This window comes from Neolamprologus brichardi, chromosome 2 (assembly GCF_056152115.1).
Source record: "Neolamprologus brichardi isolate AB-2024 chromosome 2, ASM5615211v1, whole genome shotgun sequence".
NCBI classification, from domain to species: Eukaryota; Metazoa; Chordata; class Actinopteri; order Cichliformes; family Cichlidae; genus Neolamprologus; species Neolamprologus brichardi.
Genome location: NC_142105.1, coordinates 1900228 through 1913642, shown reverse-complemented (window position 1 = coordinate 1913642; position 13415 = coordinate 1900228). Strand labels below are relative to the sequence as shown.

Sequence of the window (13415 nt, the reverse complement as noted above, 5' to 3'; positions counted from 1 at the left end):
TAAGGGCAGGGGGCAGTGCGAACTTTGCAAAGAAAAAAGGAGAAGAATTGTCAACACCTGCTGCAAATGTGAGAAGTACACATGCAAGGACCACAGTGTGTCCATTTGCAACAACTGCGTCGCCTGAGCAGGACTCTCACACCCAGACACATACTACCTCTCTCTCTCTCTGTCTGTCTCTCTCCCCATCCCCAACAACATAAATGTTCATGTTTATCTTTCTAAAATAAATGTTTTTCTAGTTCAAACCGAGCTTGTATTTTTATTCACGTTAGCAAGGTAATAAACATTTAGTGTGGAAAAAGTGAAACACATCATATACCATTATAGGTTATGATTATTACGTTTACTGTGCCCCTGCAAAAAAAAAATAATGATGAATCAAAATCTAGCTTGGTGCCAATCTAAAAGCCTAATTATAATAGCAATGAAATCTTTCTTGAAATGTATTTTATGGAAAATATTTTTCCAGTTAAAACACAGTGCAGCTATGTAAACATACTGGCCTTCAAAGGGTTAAAACCCCCAAATATAATTATACTTGATACGAATATCTTAGGCAGAAGTAGTTTTAACAGACTGACTCATTTAAAGTGCAAAACAATATTAATATATAACATTATTATTGCACTTTTTGGGAAGCTGCCAGTTTTTGTCATTAGGAACAATTCAGGATATTTAAGGATCTCCTTTGGGTTAAAGGGGACATGCAATGCTACACATAACTGACATAGACGTAACACCGTGTGTGGAGCTGGATTTAAGAATTAAGCCCTTAAAGTTTTAAAAACATGTTTACTGCCATTTTCTGTCAGTGGCGAACGTGACGTGGTTTTTGCGGCTTACTGACTAGTGATGGGAAGTTCAGGTCTTTTCAGAGAGTCGGCTCTTTTGGCTCCAAAATGGCTCTTAATTTATTATCATCCGTAGCCTCATATTTTAGCTTTACTAGGTTAAAGTGAATGCTTTGTGTGTTGATAAACCCTTTTGCATTTAGTGTTTTTTATGAGAAGCCTCATAATTGCCTAATTTTGTTTATTTGTTCTGTTACAAAAGCAGGCATTCTTACTTTTGTTTAGTATTTTAATCCAACTTTTAATTTCAGTTCAACAGAAAAACAAAACACTGCAAACAAATCCACAGAACAGAAACAGAACCAAACTCAGCAGCCAGACAGTCTGTCCTCAGTGCACGTCTACATTCAGAAAGATCAAATGCCTCAGCTGATTACTACTAGTAAAAATTACTTATTACTTGTCAAATTTCTTTCAACTAAATCATGAGTAAAAACCAATCAACAGCGTAAGTTTGACAATAGCAGTGGCAGTGTTATTAAGAACTCTGTTAGTGGAGGTTTTGTTGAGGTGTGGATTCTGACTTCTTTTCCTCCACAGGACACAGTTCTGTAAAGGGAATAAAGATTCACAGACAAACAGGAATAGTAAGATAAACTGATCGTTCTGGAGAAGTGACATCAAATGCAAATCCTTAGGTCCTCCCCACCTCCAAGTGTCCTTTACCCTCCATTAAATGCTAAATATATAAAATACCTTTCTCTCCAAGGGGTCATGTTCTTACACAATAGATGGCAGTGGCTGTAAATTCTATTGTTTCCCATCCTGTCTTACTTTAACTACAACGGCACAGATTCTTGTGATGAGATGAACTTTGGAGTCATTAACATTGTGAAACATGCAAAGATAAGTTTGCTGTAGTCTGTCTCACTTCATGTTTATATATGTTTTTTCTTTAACTTTCATCTTCTGTTACCAGATACTGCTATAACATGGAAATCATCCAGCAACTAAACTGCGACCAACAGCAACCAGCAACTGCATGGCAATCTTCTTGAGAAGCTTTGCAATCTTAGCTTGGATTGGGGACAAGCAGGGTCCAGAGTGCTATTTGAGAAAGCTGAAGTGCATTAAGAAATGTGGGAGTAAAACAAATCTTAGCTAGTCGGCCATTAATTCTGCTACCCAAAGAGCTTCATCTCCATTCACTGTGTTTTTCACTGCCTGTCCTTCAACATGATTCCCAAGATGTGTGACTGACCAGAGGGCCGACTGGATGTTACAGTGACTCACTGTAACTATCAGATTTGCATTCGGTTTGCAGTGGAGGTCGGTATAAGGATCAACATGCATTTGTGTGCACATTTCAAGTGAAAGATCAAATAATTGGGATGTTATGTTTTTCATGTGCAAGCAATTTATTTGGTAAGTCTTTCACTAGCTGGGCCCACGTCCACATTATAAGTTGGACAGCGTTTTAGTAGTGAATGCTTTGACGTGAATTGAGCTGCGGTTTGGGGAAGGCCTCGAAGGGGACTGGCAATGGCTCCCAGGCCTGGCAGATCCACATGTACTAAATAGGAGTGAAGAAATTGAAGAATGGAGTAGAAGGAGGCAGTGAGGGTGGGACACGTAAACGAGAATGATCAGATTGCAGAACTAGGGGAACCTATATAGATAGCAGCCGGAAGGAGCGTGTTTGGAGGCGTGGTCCTGCTCCTGAAATTCTGATACATAACCTCCAATTCTTGCTGCCCGTGAACTCCAACTCTGGTTGGAGTTGTTGGAGTGCAGACTATTGTCATTAGCTACAATTAAAGGTGGTGAAGTTGGTCCCTCTGTCTGGTTGCTCCCTTGAGACCACCACAACTGGTTGGCATGTACATGTTTTTTTATATAGCACTTTTCTACTATACCTGAGCGCTCAAAGCACTTTATAGAACTTGTCTCATTCGCTTTCTTTCTGTTTTTTCTGTATAATTACTTTATAACACCAACGGATCCATCAGAGAGTTATCACCTTGTCCAAGGATGCAGACTGGAGCAGGCATGGCTCAAGCCACCATCCTTGCGATAAGTAGAACCTGCTCTACTGTCTGAGCTAAACTACCCCATTGAACCTTAAGCCTATGTGCTAACTGGCTAGCATGTTATTTTCAGCTGCAAGACAATAAATCATCCATCAATTCACTTCCGCTTATCCTTATCAGAGGTGGGGTAGACCCTGGACAGATCACTAGCCTGACGCAGGGCTAACGCTTAGAGAAAGACAACCATTTAGACCTATGGGCAATTTAGAATCACCAATTAACCGAACCCCAATGACAGCATGACTTTGGACTGTTAGAGGAATCTGGAATCTGCTGCCCATCACAATAAATCAACAATAAATCTTTAGAATTATTTTATTGATTATCCTAATGCATGGACAGATTCTTATATATAATCTCTACTCAAGCACTTTATACAATATCCCTCACTCGATGCATCCCTCATGTATTGGAGAGCATTTAGTTTCTTCACCAAGGATACATTGCATAGGTTACTGATTAGAGCAAAAAAACAAAAAAACAAAACCCTTCCAACTATTAGATGACATGCTGTACTTCCTGAGTTACAGCTACCAAATAATCGAACAAAGCTTACATTGTATTGTGCTTTTTCTTTGTAGACCTCCTTATGTTAAGTTTTACTTCCTCACACTCAACCTGCCTACCCAAGAAGACAGATTACATCACAAACTGAGAAATTGTCCATGATGTATGAGATGATTTCTTTCAGCCAAAAAATGATTAGACCCCCATCTCCCAGCACCTCTAAAGCTTTATTGTACTCATGAACCGAAATGCTAAAACAAGTTCAGGGATAACCTGTTCTACAACACCATTTTCAGTGTGTGGTAATGCAGTAACTTGCTCACTGGGCAATCTACTGCATTTAAGTTATGTAGCAGATTGATTTCATATACTATTTCAATGTGGACGATATGTGGTGCTTACCATTGTTAGGGTTGTAGTTAAACTTTGGTGTCGTGGGAAACCTCAGGCATTCACCTTGTTTTCTGAAGGTCTCTAAATCAGAAGCTGTCACAGTCTTGTTCCTCCCTGCAGAGAACAACAGCAGCACCATTAGAATGTATTGTGTTCACACTAGTGTTCGAGGATGTTTGAATCCTAAAGTGTATTTTGTTTGTTTCGTGTGATCAGGCAGCTGCCTCCTTAAAGAACTACCTCCCCTACTTAAAAGAGTTTACTCTATGTTGCACTTATTAGTTAGCCTCCTGGTTACTTAAATGTTACAATTTCTGTTACAATATAAAGCTGCTACAATTAACACAGATGTGTTGTTTAACAATTTTATGAAATAACAACAAACAGAAGTAAGACATGTTAGCTAAATGTATTGGCCAGTACTCGGTCTGTATAGCACATGGAGGGCAGTCTGCACGGCCAGGTGTAAAAAAAAACAACCTTTTGTTTGTCCTTTTCTCACTCTTTTTTAAGTGCGTTGAGACAACTATTGTTGCAATTTGGCACTATATCAATAAAAGTGAATTGAATTTTGCTAAATTAAAAATGGCAGGGAACTTTTAAAACCCAGAAATGGACTGTAATTGTGTTTTTGAAGTACTGTGACTGAGTATCGGGCACAAAGGGCGATGGTGACTTTTAGTTTTTATGGTTTTTTTGTAACGGTATAAACAATGACAGGTGGTCGATTGGTCATGATCGACTCTGGGCTGGAACAATTACAGCCGAGGAGGTCGGATACACTCTCCTCCTTGCTTGGGCAACGGCTCTGAAAGCAGTCTTATCACATTCAAACAGAAGAAAATGGTATTGAGGCAAAAAGGAACGCAGTTTGTCCCGTACTTCAGCTAGAATAAAAAAACAGACACAAAACTGGAGTTAATCTGTGTCCTCCGCTGCACAGCTTCTTCTTCTCTCACTCTCTCCCCCCTCCCTCTCTGTTGCTACTTCAGTTATGAAACTGATCAATGATCAGCTGATCGGCTTTTCTCTCTTGTTTGTTTATCGCCCACTTTGCGCCAGAAAGAGGAAACCAGCGGATGTTGCGCTAAACATACATGCAGCATGTTAAAGCCTGATAAGTTGTTTATTTAATTTATTTATTAAATCATTTATTTAATTGATTTAATATTACTTTCTAGGATCTGCTGATGTTTGCTGGAGCCACAGCCGTAAAGCTGCTGGTCATGATGTCAGGTTGGATATGTGGTGAGAGGGAAACATGAAGATGAAACCAGGAGATGTCCTTACTGAATCATCAGAGCTGTGATGGAGAAACAGGTTTACCTTTTAGGTGACATGAATGAGTTGAAGTTCTGAACTGTTTCTGAGAGACAAATAACACCAGGATCCTTTTTTTAGGTAGCTGACAGCTGGTAACTGTGCAGGGGCGGGTCTACCAAAGTTTTGCCAGGGGGCCAGGTAGGGCATTAACAGGGAGGGAGGGGGGCACAAAGAAATACTTTTCTTTCTTATTCTCATTTAAAATGTCTGAATCTTACAACTGTGGGAGACAACGCCGCTCTCTCCGATCCTTTTGTGTTGGTAGAGATCATGCAGAGATGTTTCCAAGTTTCACACAATCCTTTTGTTACACATTTTCCCTTACAGATACATCTGGAGATCAGCACACTGCAGTCCTATTCTAAAGGCTGATCTCAAGAATTCAACACAACAGCTACAGTTTTAGTCTGTGGTATCCTCCTCCTATAGTAACCCCCACCCCCACAATGGAAAAACACTGGTACAGTAGCCAGGGGTGCTGACACCCTGACCCCCATCTCCTTTTAAGGTTGTGTCCTTTTGTTATTTGTCTGCCCCTCACCCTCAGTAACTCTTGCAGTAACTCTGTCCTGGGGGTGGGGGTTAATTCTTCTCCTGCCCTGCACCCCAGTTCATTGTTCACATTCCAGGCCTTTTCTGTTTGTATTCTTACACACTAGCAAACTCCATATGATAATTTTGCAAGTGTTGAGAATAGATTCCGTAATGTGCATCAACGTTAAAGAGAATATAGTTGTGATTGCTTCCAACATTATAATATTGTGGTAATGGGTGTAAGGATACAAAATAGAAAATAGGCCTGGGATGGGAACAAAGAACTGAGGTGCAGGGCAGAAGGATCAACCCCCACCCCCAGGGCATGAAACAAGAGTTACTGAGGGTGAGGGGCAGACAAAGGGCAAACGGACACTACCTTAAAAGGAGGTGGGGGTCAGGGTGTCAGCACCCTTGGCCACTGTACTAGTGTATTTCCATTGTGGGGGTGTTTACTGTAGGGGGGAGGAGACCAGAGGTTATAACTGTAACTGTTGTGTGGAGTTCTTTAGATCAGCCTTTAGCATAGGACTGCATAGGAATGCAGTGTGCTGATCTCCAGATGCATCTGTAAGAATAATGGGTAATAAAAGGATTGTGTAAAACATGGAAACATCTCAGCGTGATCTCTACCAGGACCAAAAGAATCGCAGAGACCGGCGTTGTCTCAACACAAGCCACCCTAAAATACAGTCTCTTTAGCTCTAATGTATATTCAGCAATCTATTATTCTCAAAACAACCAAAGTGGTCATCTGATGTAAAATGTATAGAAATCATACATATACCAACAAGACAGTGTACATCACTGTCACAACAGCGTTTGTTTTCATTCAAAGGCTTTATGTCTTTGTGGTTCTCTAGTCAAAATGCCCAGGACGATTTTTTGTCCCAGTCCAGCCCTGATTGAACTCAAGCTACTTTGTATTCAGACGTGGCTACAATTTAGATGGAAAACAATTATACTCTAGTAGATGAATATTAAAATGATTAATTACTTGATCAGTTAACTTGTTGTAGAAAAATCCATTTGTGAAAATCCATACTGGGCTCTACAACTAGTTTCTCATTGGTTTTTATATTCTTTTCTTACTTCTTCGCAAATAGGAAAGTGAGATACTAAAAGAAATGATGAGTTGAATGCCAAAGTGGTCCACCCTTCCACCCTTATTTGAAATAGCCAAAGAATTGTCAGTTGACTACAACTCATTAATTACAGTTAAAATATACAATGAATAGTCCATGAAGTAAATATTTTACTGTTTTACTTGTCAGTTCTTTTAGTAAATGCTCCATCACTGCTCATACTTACCAAACAAGTAGAACAATTGGTGATTGGCTACTTTATCGTAGGTGTGCATGAGCAGACAGTCAGGGCAGGTCTGCAGGAACCTGTGATAGGAACTGGCAATTTTCACTGTGCAACAAAACACAAGCATTCATGATGGGAGGATAACAATTCTGATCAACTGAGCATGCCAATTGTACTGTGACAAACCTCACAGACCTGAGTGACAGATGTAACTGATGTGATTACATGTGTACATACTGTATGTTATTCACTGAAGCAACTTACTGTAGAACTCTAAGTCTTTGCCATCAACGAGGGACATGTTCTGAACATTCCTGAGGCAGCGATCCTCCCTAAAACAATGATCAAGCAGAATGGAAGTGGAAAATGGCAACATTAAAATTTCATCTGGATTGATAATGAGACACCAAAAGAAATATTGACTTGCACACTATGACGTTTTTCTCATCTGAATGCATCCTTGACCGACACTTTCAAACTTGATTTGACTTTAATAATAGAAGACTGAGATCTAAACAGAGTAATCTGTGGCATTTTTTAATCAACACAAAGAAGGGCGGCATGGTGGCTCAGTAATGACCACTGTTGCTGTTGCTGTTCCTGGGTTACCCCCAGAGTGGACCTCTTTGTGTAGAGTTTGCTTACGTGGGTGTTCACTGGGAGTTCTGGTTTCTTCCACCACTGCTCTTACTATAGATACTCTTAATCTCAAGAGTTTCACTTTCTGATTAAACTAATATTTTGAAGAATATACAAAAGTTGCATGATGCAACAACACTAGTTTTTATATAAAGTTGCAATCAGTTAATTTCAGTATCAACCAGCTTTCTGCCAACAGTATAGCAAATTGGAAGAATTGGAATTTCAGGAGTGGGACCACACCTCCAAACACGCTCCTTCCGGTTCTTATCTATATCCGGTCGTTAAGTGATGATGTGACGAATCCTACTTCTGGGCCTAAAGTAGTCTGCGTTTAATATGGCTTTTGTGTTATTAACACGTTTAATGTTTTGTATTTTCTTCTATTTAATCTCAAAAAGCTCCTAAAACAGTCAGTGATCACTGTTGACCTCCCTCGGCTTTTATTACCGCTAATCATTTATTTAAGCTCAGTTTTTAAAGCCTTAGGATGTAGCTACAGCAGACTGAACGACCGGATATGTTCCCCCAGTTCACACCCTCCCTCGCCTTTTCAACTTCTTCTCTTCTATTTTGTACATCAGGAGCCGTCACCAGTCCCCTTCGAGGCCTCCCCCAAACCACAGCTCAATTAATGTCCAAGCCATTCACCTTTATCTACTGAAACACTATCAAACATTAAATGAGGATGTGAAATTTGAGGTTAAAAAACCAACAGACCTGTTGACGCAGCGCGAGGTAGGGAGTAACATGCTAGCCAGAATAAAACAGTGTAAATGCAGATCTCTGAGTGAGAGTTGAGAAACAGGTGGAGAATTGGATATATCCAGAGAACAGCTTTGCTATCAAAAACTATTCCACCATTATCTCCGCCATTATGATATGTAGAACAGCACAATACAGCTCAGTTAATCTAAACACCTCTCAGATGAATGAGCTCCTCACCCTACAGTTAGGTCCATGATTGAAGGCTGCTTCTAACAGCTTGGATGAGTTTACGGACGTTGTCACCTCCTATATCCACTTCTGTGAGGACAGCATTGTGCCATCACGCACCAGGGTGAGTTATAACAATGACAAACCCTGGTTTACTCCTAAACTCAAAAAGCTGTGGCTGGAAAAGAGAAAGGTGTTCAGAAGCGGAGACAGGGACTGCTACAGAGAGGCCAAGTACAGGTTCACTAAAGAAGTGGACGTTGCTAAACATCAGCACTCTGAGAAGATGCAGCAGCAGATCTCAGAGAACGACTCGGCCTCTGTGTGGAAAAGTTTTAGGAATATCACCAACTACAAGCCTAAAACCCCCCACTCCACTGATGACTTGCTCTTGGCCAACACCCTTAACGACTTTACTGTCATTTTGACGAGCCATCAAGCAGCCTTCACACCTCCAACGGCCCCAACAATAGAGACACTTTGGACACTCATTCCCTCACCTCTCCCCCCTCCATAGAGCCATCACCCCCATCAAACACTTCACCTACAACACCCCCCTCCTCACCCCACGCCAAGGAGGATTTCACACCACCTTCTCCCACTACAACTCTTCATATTCATGAAGCAGATGTGAGGAAGCAGTTTAAGAGTCTGAATGCTCGAAAAGCTCCTGGCCCAGACGGTGTGTCTCCTGCCACTCAGACACTGTGCAAACGAGCCCCAGTGTTTTCTGGCATTTTCAACTCCTCACTGCAGGCATGTCATGTGCCTGCCTGCTTCAAGTCCTCTACCATAATCCCAGTCCCCAAGAAACCTAGGATCACTGGACTAAATGACTACAGACCTGTGGCTCTGACATCTGTGGTCATGAAGTCATTTGAGCGCCTGGTTCTCTCCTACCTCAAGACCCTCACGGCCCCCCTCCTGGACCCCCTGCAGTTTGCATACAGAGCCAACAGGTCTGTAGACGACGCTATTAACATGGCTCTACACTTCATCCTGCAGCATCTAGACTCCCCAGGAACCTACGCCAGGATCCTGTTTGTGGACTTCAGCTCTGCCTTCAACACCATCCTTCCAGACCATCTCCAAGGCAAGCTTTCCCAGATGAATGTGCCTGATCCCATCTGCCGGTGGATCACTGACTTCCTGACGGACAGGAAGCAGCATGTGAGGCTGGGAAAGAATGTCTCGGACTCCCGGACCATCAGCACCGGCTCCCCTCAGGGCTGTTTCTTTCTCCTCTGCTCTTCTCCCTGTACACCAACTGCTGCACCTCCACCCACCAGTCTGTCAAGCTAATCAAGTTTGCAGATGACACCACCAATTATTGGACTCATCTCGGACGGGGATGAGTCTGCCTACAGGAGGGAGGTTGAACGTCTGGTGTCCTGGTGCAGCCACAACAACCTGGTGCTGAACGCCCAGAAGACAGTGGAGATTATTGTGGACTTCAGGAAGCACACAGCCCCACTCCCCCCCCCCCATCATCCTGACTGACACCCTCATCACCACTGTGGACTCATTCCTTCCTGGGTACCACCATCACCCAGGACCTGAAGTGGGAGCCCACCATCACCTCCGTCATAAAGAAAGCCCAGCAGAGGATGTACTTCCTGAGGCAGCTGAAGAAATTCAACCTGCCAACACGGCAATGATGGAATTCTACACCGCAATCATCGAGTCCATCCTCACCTCCTCCATCACCGTGTGGTACGCTGGAGCCACCATCAGGGACAAACAGAGACTGCAGCGTGTTGTGCGCTCTGCTGAGAAGGTGATTGGCTGCAGACTCCCATCTCTGCAGGACCTGTACACCTCCAGGACACTGGGGCGTGCAGCTCAGTCACAGCTGACCCTTCTCACCCTGGACACAGTCTGTTTGACCTGCTCCCCTCAGGCAGGAGGCTCCGGTCCATTTGCACCAGAACCTCTCGCCATAAGAACAGTTTCTTCCCCTCTGCTGTTGGACTCATGAACAATAACCGTATGACTGTTCCCACCACTAACACATGACCCTACGCTGTGTTCACTGCATCATTCCATGTTTGGCACTGATCACCACCTGCACTCATGTATATATCTATCTACTTAGCACTTTTAATTTTTATTTTTATGTCTATTTAAGCGTTATATGACAGTATGTTTGCACTAAGTACTGCAGCAATTTCCTAATGTTGTAAACCTGCTCAACATTTGGCAATAAAACCCTTTCTGATTCTGATTGGTTGGACAAAGACACAGTTTTCTTAGTTTTGCCTCTGTGCACACAGTGGGTTTTTAATTAAACAATCTACTGTTCAGCTACCTGCGTCTACTATGAGAACAGCTGTCTTACCTCAATTTTCTCCTGACTTGTGGTGGCTATGGTAGCTATGATGAAGCTATGCACAAACAACAACAACTCACCTGTGTATGACACATATCACCTACCCGCCTCATAACACCCTTAAAAAATCCCTCCAGAAATGTGACATTGATGAAAAACTCTGGGAATTCAGTTCTGAACAGAGGTTAGCGATTTACAAAGGAACAGATGTATGTAAATGAAAGACAAAGGCCAGAGCCAACATTGCAGAGAGTTGCTTTGAGCGTGGTTGCCTGTGTGCAGCAGACTTTGGCCTTAGATCGCACACCAGAGTACACAAATAAAAAGTGGTTGTTGTTTACTTTGACTAGTAAGTGATGAAGGTAGGGTTGAATTCTCTCTTAATAATATTAGAAGCATGGCTTACTTCATGACCAGATGGGGTGTGGAACTGCTGACAGGGTGGGAGCTAGGGCTCGAAGAAAGCTCAGGTCCCTGGGAATTGGTCGGGATGGAGGCGTTCTCCATCTTTGGAACTCTAACGTCAAAATGTAAAGAATTAGCTCAATATGCAAAAAACATGTAATTTTAGTCTCTGTAAATTAAAAATATAGGTAAGTTAAATGTATTGGCATTGATGTAAGAGATATATCACTTTTTTAACAGAAGCCCATGTAGGTTTGGATTTTCTTCTCCAGTGTCTCGTGTTTCCATTGAAACAGTGTCATCATCTAGTTGTCTGCCTCAACCAGTTTTTGACTTATGGCCATTTGCTTTTGCCAGGATCACCACTGCTATCTGAATATCTACTGCCCCCCCTCCAGATTAGAGAACAGGGAGAAATACTTAAAAATACTTACTGTGGCTGAACAGACTGGTCCAGCTGTTGAACCACTCGGCCAGCTATCTCTGCCTGCAGGGTCCGACTGTCTGATGTTGTATTCAGCACCATCCACGTACTTTCCACAAACCTCAAAGTGTCGCCCAAGCTACCGTTACCGGCAAGCCCCTGAATAAAGATCCACCTACCCAGGATCTATTCAGAGTGAAAGAACAGTTAGGTTCAGAAAGGTGTGAATATGGATACAATTTTTGGTATTTTACCTCTGTATGTCACTGCAACTGCTTTCTTATGAAACTGCAAACAATAGCTGCTTTTAATGAAATTCAAAAATTAAAAAAGAGGAAAAGATATTGCATTAGCTGTTGTGAACTAACAGCCACTTTTCTACACTGTCTCACTTTTCGGGTCTCAAATGTCATCAATTTGTCAACAATATCATCATGAATAAAATGCTGCCTGTCAAATTTGGTTAATGTGGCTAAATGAGATTAGATCCATCTGCCTCTAAATTGCAAATCATTAGCCACATCTGGACACATGGGGACCAATCGTGTCATCGCACTGACACATGTGGAATGTGTAAAGGCATCATTGTCTGCAGACAATTAGTTAATAATTATAACTGTTGATTGTTAGTCTGTGGCTAACATCTGGGTTTGGGTCCACTTCCTGAAACATCCCACACTGTCTGATAGCTCAGTTTTTTGTGACCGTTCCTTTGACCACATTATTTTGTTTAGAGCCAAAGCTTCCATAGTCAAATGCCAGTGTTCATAAAACATGGTTTAAATCAATGGTAAATGGACTGGTTATTATATAGCACTTTTCTACTCTGTCTGAGCACTTCACTCAAGCACTTTTTTTCTGAGCTCTTAAGTGCAAAGAATCTCCCATTCATACACCGATGGATGCATCAGAGAGCAACATGGGGTTAGTATCTTGCAGACTGGAGCAGCCTGGCATCAAACCACCAACCTTCTGTTTAGTGGCTGACCTGCTCTGCCAACTGAGCTACAGCCACCCCAATCAGCCCACTACATGGCAAGGTGTGAAGAGCCAAAGCTGGGAAAACTCTGTAACTGACAAAACAACTCTGGGCCTAATTGTCATATTGTGAGGGAGAAAGACAGCTGAGGTTAGAGGTCCAGGGACCTGTACCTGGTGAAGCTCGTTAGCTTGCAGAGGCTGGGTCAGCTGATTGCAGTCGTCTACTGTTGGTGCTGCTACGCTGAAGGACAGCAGAGAGATGAGAGCAAAAGCCCGGTGTGTTGCAGGCATGGTGGATAGCTGTCAGCTGCTGTTTTCCCTCACACCTGAAATACCTGGCATTTAGAGGCACGCTATTACAAAACCTACTATGTTGTGCTGTACTTTGCTCTGTACAGCAGCTAAAAACTCCACTGGATTGAAGAATTCTGGAAAGCTGAATTGTGCAAACATAGTGGAGGCACATAAGCAAACATGTCACTTATCAGCTGTTTGAGTAATGTCTCCATGTTGTTTTGCCAACATGTATTGACCTGCAACAAACTGCCGAGCATAGCTAAGCCCTCCCGGGTTTCCCTACAGCTGTTTTCACATAGTGAACCTGTGCTCATACTTCACATTCTTTTAAACATTTCAGCACAAAGTTGGGCATGCATAAACCGAAAATACATGCCTGTTCATAGTGAACGGAAGGCAGAAAACAGCTTTGGTGTGTACAAAGTTTATAGGTCTATAGAATTATTTTGGCA

General features: G+C 42.3%; 1 protein-coding gene across 1 annotated transcript; it reads right to left on the bottom strand.

Moving 5' to 3' along the window:
* Window positions 1–1060: 1060 nt before the first annotated feature.
* LOC148106028 (uncharacterized) lies at window positions 1061–12990 on the bottom strand. The gene is made up of 7 exons (XM_087845889.1): window positions 12838–12990; window positions 11696–11871; window positions 11263–11373; window positions 7217–7284; window positions 6953–7057; window positions 3794–3898; window positions 1061–1403 (listed from the first exon to the last, which is right to left on the bottom strand). The coding sequence occupies exons 1-7, from the start codon at window positions 12955–12957 to the stop codon at window positions 1345–1347; spliced, it is 744 nt and encodes a 247-aa protein (XP_087702015.1). The 5' UTR covers window positions 12958–12990; the 3' UTR covers window positions 1061–1344.
* Between the last annotated feature and the right edge of the window lie 425 nt (window positions 12991–13415).

Bases quoted from the DNA above. Each gene is read 5' to 3' on its own strand.
- LOC148106028 (XM_087845889.1), bottom strand. From the start codon at position 12,957: ATGCCTGCAACACACCGGGCTTTTGCTCTCATCTCTCTGCTGTCCTTC. The intron at 7,285-11,262 runs GTAAGCCATGCT...TCATTGTTTTAG, and splicing joins ACACCCCATCTGGTCATGAA to GGAGGATCGCTGCCTCAGGA. The intron at 3,899-6,952 runs GTAAGTATGAGC...TGTTCTCTGCAG, and splicing joins CCAATTGTTCTACTTGTTTG to GGAGGAACAAGACTGTGACA.